The sequence below is a fragment of the Geotrypetes seraphini genome, chromosome 3 (genome assembly GCF_902459505.1).
Source record: "Geotrypetes seraphini chromosome 3, aGeoSer1.1, whole genome shotgun sequence".
NCBI lineage: Eukaryota > Metazoa > Chordata > Amphibia > Gymnophiona > Dermophiidae > Geotrypetes > Geotrypetes seraphini.
The window spans coordinates 284,137,120-284,151,198 of NC_047086.1; the positions used below are offsets into that span (position 1 = coordinate 284,137,120).

Here is a 14,079-nt window from a genome sequence, read left to right on the forward strand (position 1 = left end):
CTTCCAGACAACATTTGATAGATTGGCTACCGCTACCCAACAGAGCAATGGGCCATATGAATTGCTCCCTAATAAACAGGGGAGGCCCAGGTGGCATATAGAGCCTTAGATGCTTCCAATGCAGTGGACTATGTTCAGGTGAAAGAGACTGTTCAGGACTGCCTAGGCATATTCCCAGAATGTTAAAAGAGGAAGTTTCGAAAGGGGGAAAGCCCCCAAGTGGTGGCCCAACAGTTGCTTGATTGTGCTAATCATTGGTTTGGACCAGATAAGAGGACATGGGAGGCAGAATTGTAGATCTCATAGTGTTGAAACAGTTCTTACAGATTTTACCCCTCCTGATATAACAATGAGTGTCTAAACAGGCCTCCTCTCTAAAGACAGCAGTAGAACTCACAGAGCACTTTCTTGATGCTGATGGCTTGGGGGTGGAAAAGAAAGAGAGGACCTTAAGTCTATGGAGCATTTCTCTCTCCAAACCCGGGGTTTAAGCAGGGAATTTATAAAGGGGAGGAAGCAGTTGTCCCATTGGAAGAGAGAGAGACCCAAGGGGCGGCTCATCTCAAGAACCTCTGCCAACCCCTAAAGTGTTTCCAATGTTGCAAGGTTGGATACTTTCAGAGAGGGTGTCCCCATATGGACTGCTCGTTTGAATTGCTAATAGGAAGCTCTGTGAATGAGTCTGTGGAGAAGAAAATTGTGTTTTTAAAAAGGGGACTGCAAATATCGAGTATGGACCTTGTGGTCCTAATAGACATTGGACGCAATCAGCCCCTAATGTCAGCTCCTCTAGCTAGAAGATTAAAAGGTTATGGGAATCCTAGGTTTGCATACATCTGTTATGTCCATGGTCACATTAAATCCAACAACACGTATTGGATTGAGGTAATGGAAGGGGGTAGGATCCAGAAGTTGAATATTGCTGTAGTGGAAAAACTATCCTTTCCCTTAATTTGGGGAAGAGACTGGGAAGGTATACAACCTTTCCTTAGTCCCAAAGAAGTAGGTATATCCACCAGAGCCAAATAATATTCTAGAGAAGAGCAGGAATCCATTCAGCTAGGGAATAGCTTCCCTTTTGCCCACCCTGATGTCTTTGGTCCAAAAAGGAAGAGTAGGAAATCCTGAGCCCAGAGAAGAAAGGAAAAATGGAAGTGATTCCTGAACCACAGGTGGAACCCTTAGGAGGAAAAGTATTAAATAAATTTGGAAAGTTTTCCCAAGAACAGAAAGAGGACCCTTCCCTTCACCTTTTTGGGAAAAAGCCCAAGAACTAGGTCAGATAGATGAGAAAAAAAACAACTTATCCCCTGTTTAGCAAGGAAAACTTACTTAATTATTGTATAGAGTAGTAGAGAATGCAGCCTTAGAGGAAGTACTACTACTTTTATTTCTAAAGTGCTACCAGACGTGCGTACCACTGTACAGAATCATGACAGGGGCGTCCATGCTCAAAAGAGCTTGCAATCTAAGCAAAGGGTGGGAGGGTGGAAGGATGCCAGGGTGGGAGACATAGTGATGGTATACTGGCTAGGGTGGTGAGCAATGAGGTTATGGATTGAAGGCTATATCATAAAGGTGGGTTTTCAGTCTGCTTTTAAACAAGGTAAAGAAAGGTCTAAGTTCCGTCTAAGACATCCTGCAAAAGGTTCAATTATCACTGCAAAACGTCCAAGTCTAACTCGGCCCACAGCCCACCCAAAACACACCTCTAACATGCCTCTTTCTGAATTGGATTTTTGGAGGGCGAACATCCTGCAAAACGTCTAAGTTTTTGATTATTGGCACTTAGAGCAAGTTATGGTCCCCAAAGTGTTCAAATACCCATTGTTGATCCTTGCTCATACTCATGTGTTGGCTGGACATTTAGGAGAAGTGGGAACTTTGAATAGAATAACAAGTGTAAAAATGGAATATGTAGAAGCTGATAAAGAAAAGGCTGAATTGCTTAACAAATATTTCTGTTCTGTGTTCACTGCTGAAGCGCCGGGAGCGGAACTGCAGAAGACAAATGTGAATAGGGATGGAGGAGTAATAGATCCTGATTGATTTTAAGAGGGTTGTGTTCATGAGGAACTAGCTGAAATAAAGGTAGAGAAATCGATGGGGCCGGATGGTGTACATCCTAGGGTGCTGAAGGAACTTAGGGTGGTTCAGGTTGCTCCACTGACTGACCTTTTCAATGAGTTTCTAGAGTCAGGAGTGGTACTGGAGTACTGGAGAAGAGCAGATGTGGTCCCTCTCTACAAAAGTGGAAGTAAGGAAGAAGTAGGGAATTAAAGGCCAGTAAGTCTGACTTCTGTGGTAAACAAATTAATGGAAAGACTTTTAAAAACAGAGAATGGTCAAGTTTCTGGAATCCTGTGGATTACAGGACCGGAGGCAACATGGATTCACTAGAGGTAGGTCTTGTCAGACAAATCTGATCAATTTCTTTGTCTGTGTGACCAGAGAATTGGATAGAGGATGTGCACTAGATGTGATGTATTTAGATTTTAGCAAAGCCTTTGACAGTGTTCCACACAGATGTCTAATAAATAAACTGAGTGCCCACGGGATGTGCCCCAGAGTGACGGGCTGGGACAAGAACTGGTTGAGTGGAAGGCGACGGAGGGTAGTGATCAATGGAGATCGCTCTGAGGAAAGGGATGTTATCAGTAGTGTGCCTCAAGGTTCTGTTCTTTTTAACATTTTTATAAATGATATTGCTGAAGGGTTGTCGGGTAAGATTTGCCTCTTTATGGATGAAATCATAATGTGCAATAGAGTAGACGTGCCAGATGGTGTGAATAACATGAAGAAAGACCTGGCGAAGTTTGAAGAATGGTCTGAAATTTGGCAGCTAAAATTTAATGCTAAGAAATGTAAGGTCATACATTTGGACTGTAAAAACCCGAGGGAATGGTACAGTTTAGGGGGTGAAGAACTTATGTGCACGACAGAAGAGCGGGATTTGGGTGAGATTATATGTGATGATCTTAAGGTAGCCAAACAGGTTGAAAAGTTGACAGCAAAAGCTAGAAGGATGCTAGGTTGCACAGTGAGAGGAGGTATTGCATAGAAAAAGGAGGTATTGATGCCCCTGTAAAAGACTTTGGTGACACCTCATTTAGAATATTGTGTACAATTCTGGAGGCTGCACCTTCAAAAAGATATATAAAAAGGATGGAGTCAGTCCAGAGGAAGGCTACTAAAATGTTATGTGGTCTTCATCATAAGGCGTATGGGGACAGACTTAAAGATCTCAATCTGTATATTTTAGAGGAAAGGTGGGAGAAGGGATATATAATAGAGACATTTAGTTAAATTTTGGGATTTTTCTATTACTCTTAGGTTTTTTCTTGAGAGACATTTAAATACCTATGTAATGTAAATGTGCATGAGTCGTTTCTCTTTCATTTGAAAGGAAAAATTGCAATGAGAGGGCATAGTATGAAGTTAGAGGGTGATAGGCTCCAGAGTAATCTAAGGAAATACTTTTTTACAGAAAGGGTGGTAGATGCATTGAACAGTCTCCCAGAAGAGCTGGTGGAGACAGAGACTGTCTGAATTTAAAAAGGGCCTGGGATAGGCACGTGGGATCTCTCGGAAAGAGAAAGAGATAATGATTACTGTGGATGGGCAGACTAGATGGGCCATTTGGCCTTTATCTGCCATGTTTCTATGTAACAGCATGATTTTTTTTTTGCCCAGGACTTCATCAAGAAGTAAGACAATATTGTCAGTCCTACCCAAACTGTCAGCGAGTCTCTCAAACATTGCCAGCGAAAGTCCCTTTATTTCCATTACCATTAATGGGGAAGCCAATGGAAAGAATATCTATGGATATTGTAGGGCCATTAGATCATACATCCAATAGATACCAATATATAATAATACTAATGGGCTATGCCACCCAATATCATTGGGCTATTCCATTAAGAAAAATCATAGCTCTGATGCTTGCGCAGGAGGCCTTAAAGATCTTCTGCGAGTTCAGTTTTCCCAATGAGGTATTAACTGATCGGTGAACCAACTTCTTGCCTGAGTCTTAGAAAATATTTTTAAAATGCTAGGTATCAAACATAAAAACTTCCAGTACCACCCCCAAACCGATGGGCTGGATGAAAGATTTAATCAGATCCTAGTGAGAATGCTAAAAAAAAAGTTTAGGGGACCAGCTTGGATAATGGGATAAAGCTATCCCTCTTGAATTATTTGCCTATTGAGAAGTGGCCCAAAGCTCTTTAGGATTTATTCCATTTGAACTGATGTTTGGCAGACAACCCAGGAACCTCTTAGCGGTAGTGGAGGAATCCTGGGAAAAGAACCATGAGGTTATCACCTCCATGCTAGAATATGGATTTTCAGAAGGCATTTGAGAAGGTACTGCATGAACGACTACTTCGAAAAATTGCGAGCCATGGAATCGAGGGTGAAATACTCATGTGGATTAAAAACTGGCTGACGGATAGGAAACAGAGAGTGTGTGGGGGGGGGTAAATGGACAATGCTCAGACTAGAAAAGCTTCACAAGTGGAGTACCGCAGGGTTTGGTGCTTGGGCTCGTGCTCTTCAACATATTTATAAATGACCTGGAAATTGGTACAACAAGCGAGGCGATTAAATTTTGCAGCATGATACAAAGTATTCAGAGTGTGGAAGACACGAGAAGGTATTGCGAAGACCTGCAACGTGACACAAACAATGCTCGAGAAAATGGAAGTTTTTTAACGTGGATAAGTGTAAAGGTTGATTGCAGGTTCGGTAACAAAAATCTTATACACGAATATACGGATGTAACCGGTAGCAGTACTCTCGGAGACCCCCCAGGAAAGAGACTTGGGAATACTGGTAGACAAATCAATGAAGCTGTCTGCGCAATGTGCTTTGGCGGCGAAAAGAGTGAACAATGCTGGGAATGATTAAGAAGGGGATCACGAATAGATCGGAGGTTATCATGCCGCTGTACCGGGCCATAGTACACCCTCACCTGGAATACTGTGTCCAGCATTGGTTAACATACATAAAGAAGGACACAGTACTACTCAAAAGGGTCAAGAGAAAAGCGACTAAAATGGTTAAGGGGCTGAAGGAATTGGAGGGATTAGAGAAACTGGGCCTCTTCTCCCTTGAAAAGAGGAGACTAAGAGGGGACATGATTGAAACGTTCAAGATAATAAAGGAATAGACTTAGTAGATAAAGAAAATTGTTCACCTAGTAGATAAAGAAAGTTGTTCACCCTCTCCAAGGTAGAGAGAACGAGAGGGCACTCTCTAATATTAAAAGGTGATAGATTCCGTACAAATGTAAGGAAGTTCTTCACCCAGAGAGTGGTAGAAATCTGGAACGCTCTTCCGGAGGCTGTTATAGGGGGAAACACTCTCCAGGGATTCAAGATAAAGTTAGACAAGTTCCTGCTGAACCAGAACGTACGCAGTAAGGCTAGACTCAAGTTAGGGCACTGGGCTTTGACCTAAGGGCCGCCGTGGGAGCGGACTGCTGGCATGATGGACCACTGTCTGACCCAGCAGCGGAAATACTTAGGTTCTTATATCCATAGGCCCTAAGCCAGAAATTAGATGAAATTAGATAATTTAAAGAAATCACAGGAGAAACAAAAACTTTAGTATGATTAAAAAGTCTGCCGAGTGTGGTTTGCAGCTGCACAATAAAGTACTAATTTTAATGCCCAGTGGATAGGTCAGTGGAAAGGTCCCTTTGAGATAGCTAGACAGCTTGGCCCTGTGATATACGAAATACAACTAGACAAAGGAAAAACTCAAGTTTACCATATTAATTTGTTAAAAGCATTGGTGGAAAGAGGGGAATTAGTTGGAGTGACAGTTGGGAAAGAGAAAGTGGAGTTGGGTCCATAGGTGAGGAGTATGAGGGAAAGTGCAGAGGTTGAAATAGGAGACTCTCTTTAACATCCAGCCAGAGGAGTCAGTTACAAAAATTGATGAATAATCAATCAGTGGAGATGTTCAAAAAACACAAGTGTACTTGGTTATTTTGAAACTCTGTTTTATTTGTGCGATGGCTCGACACACACGTGTTTCTGCCTAAATGGCCTGCTTCAGGAGCCTTATTAGCACAATAAGTTCTGCAGAATACAGTGCATCACAGATAAGAGAACGTCACAAAGGACACTGCAAGATGTGCCAACTACTTCCAGAGAGAGAAAGAGGTGCTAAGGACAGTCTTCAGTTGAGAAACTGAAAAGATTAATCTTATTGTTCTGTATTAATTCCTCTTTCTGAATGCTCCCAAAAAGATAATAGAACTTCATGAGTTTAGAATTACCAAAAATTCTTCCCAAAAGAGAATATCACAAGGTGGCTGCAACTATGAAGCATTCAAACATACAAAGAGGAATTATCATGGAGCAATTAGAACATAAGCAATGCCATACTGGAATAGACCAAAGGTCCATCAAGCCCAGTATCCTGTTTCCAGCAGTGGCCAATCCAGATCCACAATTACTTGGCAAGATTCCAAAAAGAGTAAAACTGTTTTTGCTGCCTTTTGTAGGATTCTAGGATAAAGCAGCAAAAACAATCATAAAATTTGCTCCCTGAGCCAATCAGGGCCTTAGGCCCCTCCCCATGCATCACATTATACACAGGGGCAGGGCCTAAGGCCCGCATTGCTGACAGGCAGCCGGCAGAGTAGCAGGAGGGACTGAGCACCCCTCCTGCTCCCAACTAAAGGTACGGCATTCCTCTTGCCATTTTACTCCTTCCTACCATTTTGGGGGTTTGGGTGGGAGGGAGGAGGCTTTTTTTTTTTATTGGGCAGATATTTTGCGTGTGTACTACATGCAAAATAACTGCCCAATAAAAAAAAAAAGAAAAGAGAGAAAAATCCGGCAGAAACCCTGACAGCAGTGACAGGAGGCTGTTTCTCCTGTCACTACTATCAGGGCTCTGTACTGACTCAATCGCTCACTGAGCAATTGAGTGGGTGAGTTTTCGTGCAAAAGATTTGCACCTCCGTGCAAATCATTTGCATGCAAACTTGATAGTAAATCAATCACTGTTTAAAAATTTGCCAACAGCGATTGAGTTGCTATCTTTAGTGAATCTGGGCCTTTGTTGTGGGGAGTTCCCCATACCTTTCCTTCTCCTGTCTCCTACTATAGGACTGTCACCAGCTGTGGTACAAACTGAAGGAGGTAGCAGAGACTGGAGAGAAGGAGGAGGAGCTAAAAAGCTTTGATTGACGACATCTGTAGTATGCTTGTGAGCATCAATGGATAACTTAAAGTTCAGCATGCCATTCCTATTTACTGGAAAAGATATTATCAAGGTAAGAACCTAAGCTCTCTCTACATTACATTAATCACATGATTCAAATTTCTAATCACACTATCTGTTTTGATCAAACTTTTTAAACAATGCCTACCTCAAATAACTATGGGGCCCTTTTACTAAACCACATTAAGCACGTAACATATGGTAACTGCTAACAGAATCATGTTAAGGGGCTTTGTGGTAATTTAGTAGTTACCAAACAGTAAACCATGTGTTAATTACTTATTATGTTAGGGGTGAAACATGGGTAAAAGTGGGCATGGAAGCATTAGCCAGCTAGCTTGTTTCACCTACCATACACTAATTGGCTAACACAAGTTAACACGGAAGCATTTATCATCTCCTATATACTGTTAACTGTGGCACTTAAGTCAGAACCAGAATTAACAACTAGTATAAGTAGAGCCAGCATTTTCTATGTAAAATATGCAGCTACCATTCAGTATATTCCCATGTTACACTTCCATGGTAACTTTTTACTTCTGTACATAGCATGCGAAATAACTGTTTTTGGTTCATATCTGTTTGATCGTAAGCTCTAACATAATTTGCAGAAGACCTTTGAATGAATTTGTGCTGTTTTTTTTTTCTCTAAATAGTACCCTTTTCCCCCATTCCTTAAAAACAGGGGTTATTGAAAGCCAGGAGGGTCCTCAGTGAGAATTTTGGAAGCATACATGTGTACTTCGGGCAGCCTGTATCAGTACGAACTTTGGCTTCTGGGAGGATCAATCGTTCCCAGTACAACTTGATGCCAAGGTACTGGAGATTCTGATGTTTCAAACTTCCAGAGTCGCATCACTGAGCATGTTCTCTTCAAGACAACCAGGAGTAAAGTGATATAAATGTAGTGTATTTTAACGAGCCTTTTTTTGTTCTTTATTTTTTCATTCCCATTTCGCATTTCGTCCTGTAGTCTGAATATGAGACCACCAAAGTTAGTTTGCCAAGAAAATTAAAAATCAGGTTTCCTGGCTGTTTTTGGTGTTGTTTTTTTTTTACCCCAGGCATTTAAAATAACCCAGTTAATCTGCTATTGAAATACTAGTAAAATAAACTATTAAAATAGGTTCCATGGACAAGAACGAATGAATATTCAGTTTAATTGCAAATAATAATAATTTATTTTCTTATATACCACCAAAGCCATGGTAGTTCGTGGCGGTTTACAAGAGGAGCTGGACAGTCAGTGATAGGTTACAAAATAGAATCAATGAATACAAGTACACTGAAAGCAAGTACAAATAAGAAGAGCTGGACAGTCAGCGACATAGCTATGAATTTGGTATACGGAATACGAGAGATAATGAACAACATTATCTTGTCTTGATTGCAGGAACAAAGCACAATAAAGAGGCAAGTGAGATGTCTAAAAAACAACCAAATGAGACATGTTTATTAGGATCCCAGTTTTGGCACAAGCCTTCCCTTGGGGATTAATGAGATACGCTGACAAGTATCTCCCTATCCCCTGAAAAAGGCTTGTGCTGAAACGGGATTCTAGTTGGGACCACAACAGATGAGCATTGGATTAATAAACGTGTCTCATTTGGTTGTTTTCAGACATCTCACTTGCCTCTTTTTTTGTGCTTTGTTGTTGACTTTATTGAGGTTGGATTTGTGCTTTTCTCCGTTATTTCACATTGGTCCTGAAGGAGAGGTAGATCTATGGACCCATGAACTGGCTTAAGATCACATTTAAAGAATTAGTGCTCTGTTAATCTCATAAACCTTCCCAGTAGGAAAAAAGGAATATTGATGCCCCTGTATAAGACTTTGGTGGGACCTCATTAGAATATTGTGTTTCAATTCTGGAGTCTGCATCTTCAAAATGATATAAAATGGTATGAAATCGGTTCAGAGGAAAAGCTACTAAAATGGTGTGTGGCCTTCATCATAAGGTGTATGGGGACAGACTTAAAGATCTCAATCTGTATACTTTGGAGGAAAAAGGGGAGATATGATAGAGACGTTTAAATACCTATGTAATGTAAATGCATTTCGTAGTCGAGTCTTCATTTGAAAGGAAACTCTGCAATGAGAGGGCATAGGATGAAGTTAAGAGGTGATTGGCTCCAGAGTAATCTAAGGAAATACTTTTTTTACAGAAAGGGTGGTAGATGCATGGAACAGTCTCCCAGAAGAAGTGATGGAGACAGAGACTGTGTGTGTCTGAGTTCAAAAGGGCCTGGGATAGACACGTGGGATCTCTCGGAGAGAGAGAAAGAGATAATGGTTACTGCGGATGGGCAGACTAGATGGGCCATTTGTCCTTTATCTGCCATCATGTTTCTATGTTTCCCTCCAAATAACAAGCTATGTGCCCCTAATTACTTCTGTGTTTAGTGTCCAGTCCTCCCTAAATTTTTGGTACATGTCAGAGTCTCAGAGCATTTTGGCAGCTTTTTTTTTTAAAAAAATGGAATCCATGTGTATTCATGTTATGTGTGCACCTGTTTCAGAAAGAGGGTTTCATTAGTTCTGTGTGGGGTTTTTGTTTTAGCTCTGGACAAATATAACTATTACTGGTTATTTATAATCTCAGTATTATCCATCAAACAGTACTTGGCTAGCCTTTGTAGCAAATAGATTTAGAGGATTTGTCTACTTACACTACTGACACCCATTAGTGTTGGGAGAGGGAAGGAACAAAGGAGGTAAGCTCTTCCTTTTTTTTTATTTATTTATTTTTTTAGAGCACCTTTCTTAGAATAAATGGATCTTTTTCACATGGTTGAGAGCTATTGTGAGGAGTCTTTCTACAAATAAAAACTTGTTTATAGGAAAGAACAGAGTAATGCATCACTGATAACTGAATTTATCCCAGGACAAGCAGGCAGGTATTCTCACATATAGGTGACGTTATCGACGGAGCCCGGATGCGGACGCCTCACAAGCAGACTTGCTTGAAGAAACTCGAAGTTTCGAGTCGCCTGCACCGCGCATGTGCGAGTGCCTTCCCACCCAGCGCAGGGTGCGTCTCCTCAGTTCTCAGTTTTCCGCGGAGCCGACAAGTCCGTCTTTGACTCTCTGCGTTTAACTTTGTTCCTTTGTGCCTTCTCTCAACTGCGGTTTGTTTTTTTTCCTCACGAATCACTGTTTTAGTTTATTTCTTTTATTTTAGTTAAAAAAAATAAAAAAATAAATTTTTTCTTCTTCCATTTGTGTTCCGGGACAGGCCGCTTGGCCGCAGCCTGAGGGCTTCGATTTTGCGGCGGCTATTTTTCATTCTATATCCCGGCCTGCTACGGGCTTCAAGAGGTGTAGCGAGTGTCAGCATGTGATCTCTTAAGGACCCTCACGGACGCTGCCTCAAGTGCCTTGGGCCAAAAGATCATCCTAGGTCATGCATGCCTTGCCAAACACTTCAGCTTCGTGCTTTTAAACGTCATTGCATTTTGGTGGACAAGCTCTTTGAGATGGAGTCTTCTACGGATCCCTTAACTTCGAAGGCATCTTCGGCCTCGACTCCCACCGAGGCTCCTTCTGCGCCTACTGCTTCCACCTCGAGCCTCATCAGACCTTCGTCGTTTGCAGCGGCTCTTGCTTCGACGTCATCTGCTGTATCTTCCTCTCTTTCCTCAGGTCAGATAGCTCAGCAGTCGGTTCCGCCGGTGGTGATTAAAGTGTCTAAGAATCCCAAGTCAAAGCACGCTCACACTACCTCAAAGGAACCTCCAGCCAAAGCAGGTGATCCGGTTTCAGTCATGGATCCATCCTTGCCGGCTTCTTTCCAGACCATGTTAGAGAAGCAATTTATTCAGTTCCTTACTAACATGGGGCCCAAATTGCTTTCTCTTATCCAGCCTGGGCATTCAGCAGACTCCCGCAAGATCGAGCCGCTTCCTTTGCCCCAGTCTGAACTTACACACTCTTTGCAGGGAGCAGAGTCTCTGCAAGTGTCTGATCTGGCATCCAAGCATGTTAAACAAGGAGCAGATTTTTTGCGAGTGCCTCGATGAGAATCCTCACACTCTTCAAGGAGCAGAGTCTTTGAGAGTACATCGAGGTTCCTCCATCAAGCCTCTGGAGCTTCGATCTACAGCCTCTAGTCCTATTCATACATTGGCATCGGCTGCCCACGTCTCCGAGGCAAAGTCTCCTCGAGATCTGGTTCCAGACACAGTTCTCACCGACATTCGAGGCCTTCATCGAGGCATCTTTCCAGGTATAGTTCTTCGTCTCACGACAGACCATCTTCCTCGAAGCCTCGATCTACTCCAACCTTGACCAGACCACTGATTCCTCATTAGAGGTCTCCGATACCGAACCTCGAGGATGTCCCAGTCTCGATTGCCTCGTCCAAGTCACCAGGTTCCTTTTGAAGCCTTTTTCCCTGCCGAAGCTTCATCTTCGACACAGGCCGCCTCAATGTCCTCGAGTCCTTCTCAAGGCAAAGCATTGGCAGATCAGCTATCTTTCTCGTCTTTCCTCCAACAGATGGCTGTAGACTTGGATATTCAATTGGATACTGGCTCCAAATTTTCTAAGGAGTATCTCAAAGTAATGCATCTTCCTTAACTTCCGGCAGAGTCTCTTAAACTTCCACTTCATAAGCTTCTCATCAATCCCTGCTCGTCGAGTCCTCCTTGAAAAGGTCCCATCCTTCCAAGATTTATGCCACCATCCCTCCTGGAAGGGAAGGGAAAGCTATGGACAAATTCGGACGTCGCATCTACCAGAATGCTATGATGTCCTCTAAAGACCTCAATTATAATTTTCAATTCATCACTTACTTTGAATTCCTTATTTCTCTTCTACCAAAATTTTTGAATTATTTGGATACCCAAATGCATTTTGAGTTTCAGGAAGTCATTGCTTCTTTATTGCATCTCCTCCAATCAGCTTATGATGTCTTCGAGTTATCTGCCCGAGCAGCTGCTTGCTCTGTAGCTATGCGTCGTCTTGCCTTGCTTCGTACCATTGACATGAACTCTAACCTTCAAGACCGCTTGGCTAACATTCCTTGTGAGGGCAACGACCTCTTTGATGAATCCATCGAGGCAGCCACCAAGAAATTATCTGACCATGAAAAATCATTTGCTTCTATAGTCAGACCTAAGCTAAAGCCTGCACGCCCCGCTCTTATCTATAAAAGGCGTTTTGCTCCCTACACTCGTTCTCCTCTGAAAAAACAGCAACCTCAGAAGCAACAGAAATCCCAACCTTCTGCTGTACTTAAGGCTTCTCAGCCTTTTTGACTGTTTACAACAGAGCATAATCTCCACCGTTCTGTCTCTGTCTCCGATGGACGATAATTACATCCAACCTCTGGGTGCATACCATCATCAGGGAAGGATTCTCTCTTCATTTCACTCAGGTTCCACCAGAGCTTCCTCCAAGAGAGTATCCTTCCAATCCATCCCAGACCACCCTTCTTCTTCAGGAAGCTCAAGCTCTGCTTTCTCTCCATGCCATCAAACCAGAACCCTTGGAACAGCAGAACAGGGGGTTTTACTCCCGTTACTTCCTTGTTCCGAAGAAGATGGGCGATCTGCAGCCCATTCTGGATCTCGGGGCTCTCAACAAATTTCTAGTCAAAGAAAAGTTTTGAATGTTGTCCCTGGCATCTCTTTATCCCCTTCTCGAGCAGAACGACTGGTTATGCTCTCTGGATCTCAAGGAGGCCTACACTCATATCCCCATTCATCTGGCATCCTGTCAATACCTCAAATTTCGGGTGGGAAATCTGCATTATCAGTACAGAGTACTACCCTTCGGCCTGGCCTCGTTTCCCAGAGTGTTCACCAAGTGCCTGGTAGTGGTAGCGGTAGCTCTCTGAACCATGGTCTTCAGGTATTTCCCTACCTTGATGACTGGCTCATCAAAGATTCCACATCTCAAGGGGTTATTGTAGCGACCCAATGGACTACCTGGTTCCTACAAAGTTTGGGATTCGAAATCAACTTTCCCAAATGTCAACTTCAGCCCTCATAGAATCTACAATTCATTGGAGCTGTTCTGGACACTGTCCAACTCAGAGCATTCCTTCCACAACAACGTCTGGAAGCTCTTCTTCAACTCTGTCATACAGTGTCTTCCCGCTCTTTCATCTCAGTGAGACACATGATGGTACTTCTGGGTCACATGGCCTCCACAGTACACGTGACTCCTTTTACCATACTTCACCTCAGAATTCCTCAGTGGACCCTGGCATCTCAATGGACGCAAGTTTGCAACCCTCCTTCTTGACACATTTCAGTCACTCCTTCCTTGAAGAAGTCTCTCCGTTGGTGGATGCTCTCTTCCAATCTTTCCAGAGGCTTGCTTTTTCAAACAGCCCCTCATCAGAAAGTCCTCACGACAGACTCTTTGACCTACGCTTGGGGTGCTCATCTCGATGGTCTCCGTACTCAAGGCTTCTGGACCAGTACGGATCGTCAGTGTCATATCAATCAGTTGGAACTCAGAGTGATCCTCAAAGCTCTCCATGCTTTTTAACATTTACTTCATGACACAGTAGTCCTTGTTCAGACGAACAACCAAGTCGCCATGTATTATGTCAACAAACAGGGAGGGACAGGGTCTGCCTCCCTTTGTCAAGAAGCTCTGGAGGTTTGGGACTGGGCAATCCGCCACAACACCTTCCTCAACGCTGTCTACATTCAAGGGGCAAAGAATTGCTTGGCAGACAATTTGAGTTGTCTACTGCAACCTCATGAATGGACTCTCCATTCCTCGCCTCTTCGTCACATTTTTTCACAGTGGGGAACACCACAAATAGATCTCTTTGCAGCTCCCCACAACTAAAAACTGCCTCAGTTCTGCTCAAGGATATACTCT

At 42.8% G+C, this 14,079-nt stretch overlaps 1 protein-coding gene across 3 annotated transcripts in view; it reads left to right on the top strand.

Annotated features, from left to right (window-relative positions):
- Positions 1–14,079, top strand: part of GNPAT (glyceronephosphate O-acyltransferase) — a 169,316-nt gene that overhangs the window by 76,994 nt on the left and 78,243 nt on the right. For all 3 annotated transcript variants that reach the window (XM_033936353.1, XM_033936355.1, XM_033936354.1), the window contains one exon: positions 7,925–8,055. In XM_033936353.1, coding sequence (XP_033792244.1) covers positions 7,925–8,055 — 131 coding nt within the window. The remainder of the gene's footprint in view (positions 1–7,924; positions 8,056–14,079) is intronic.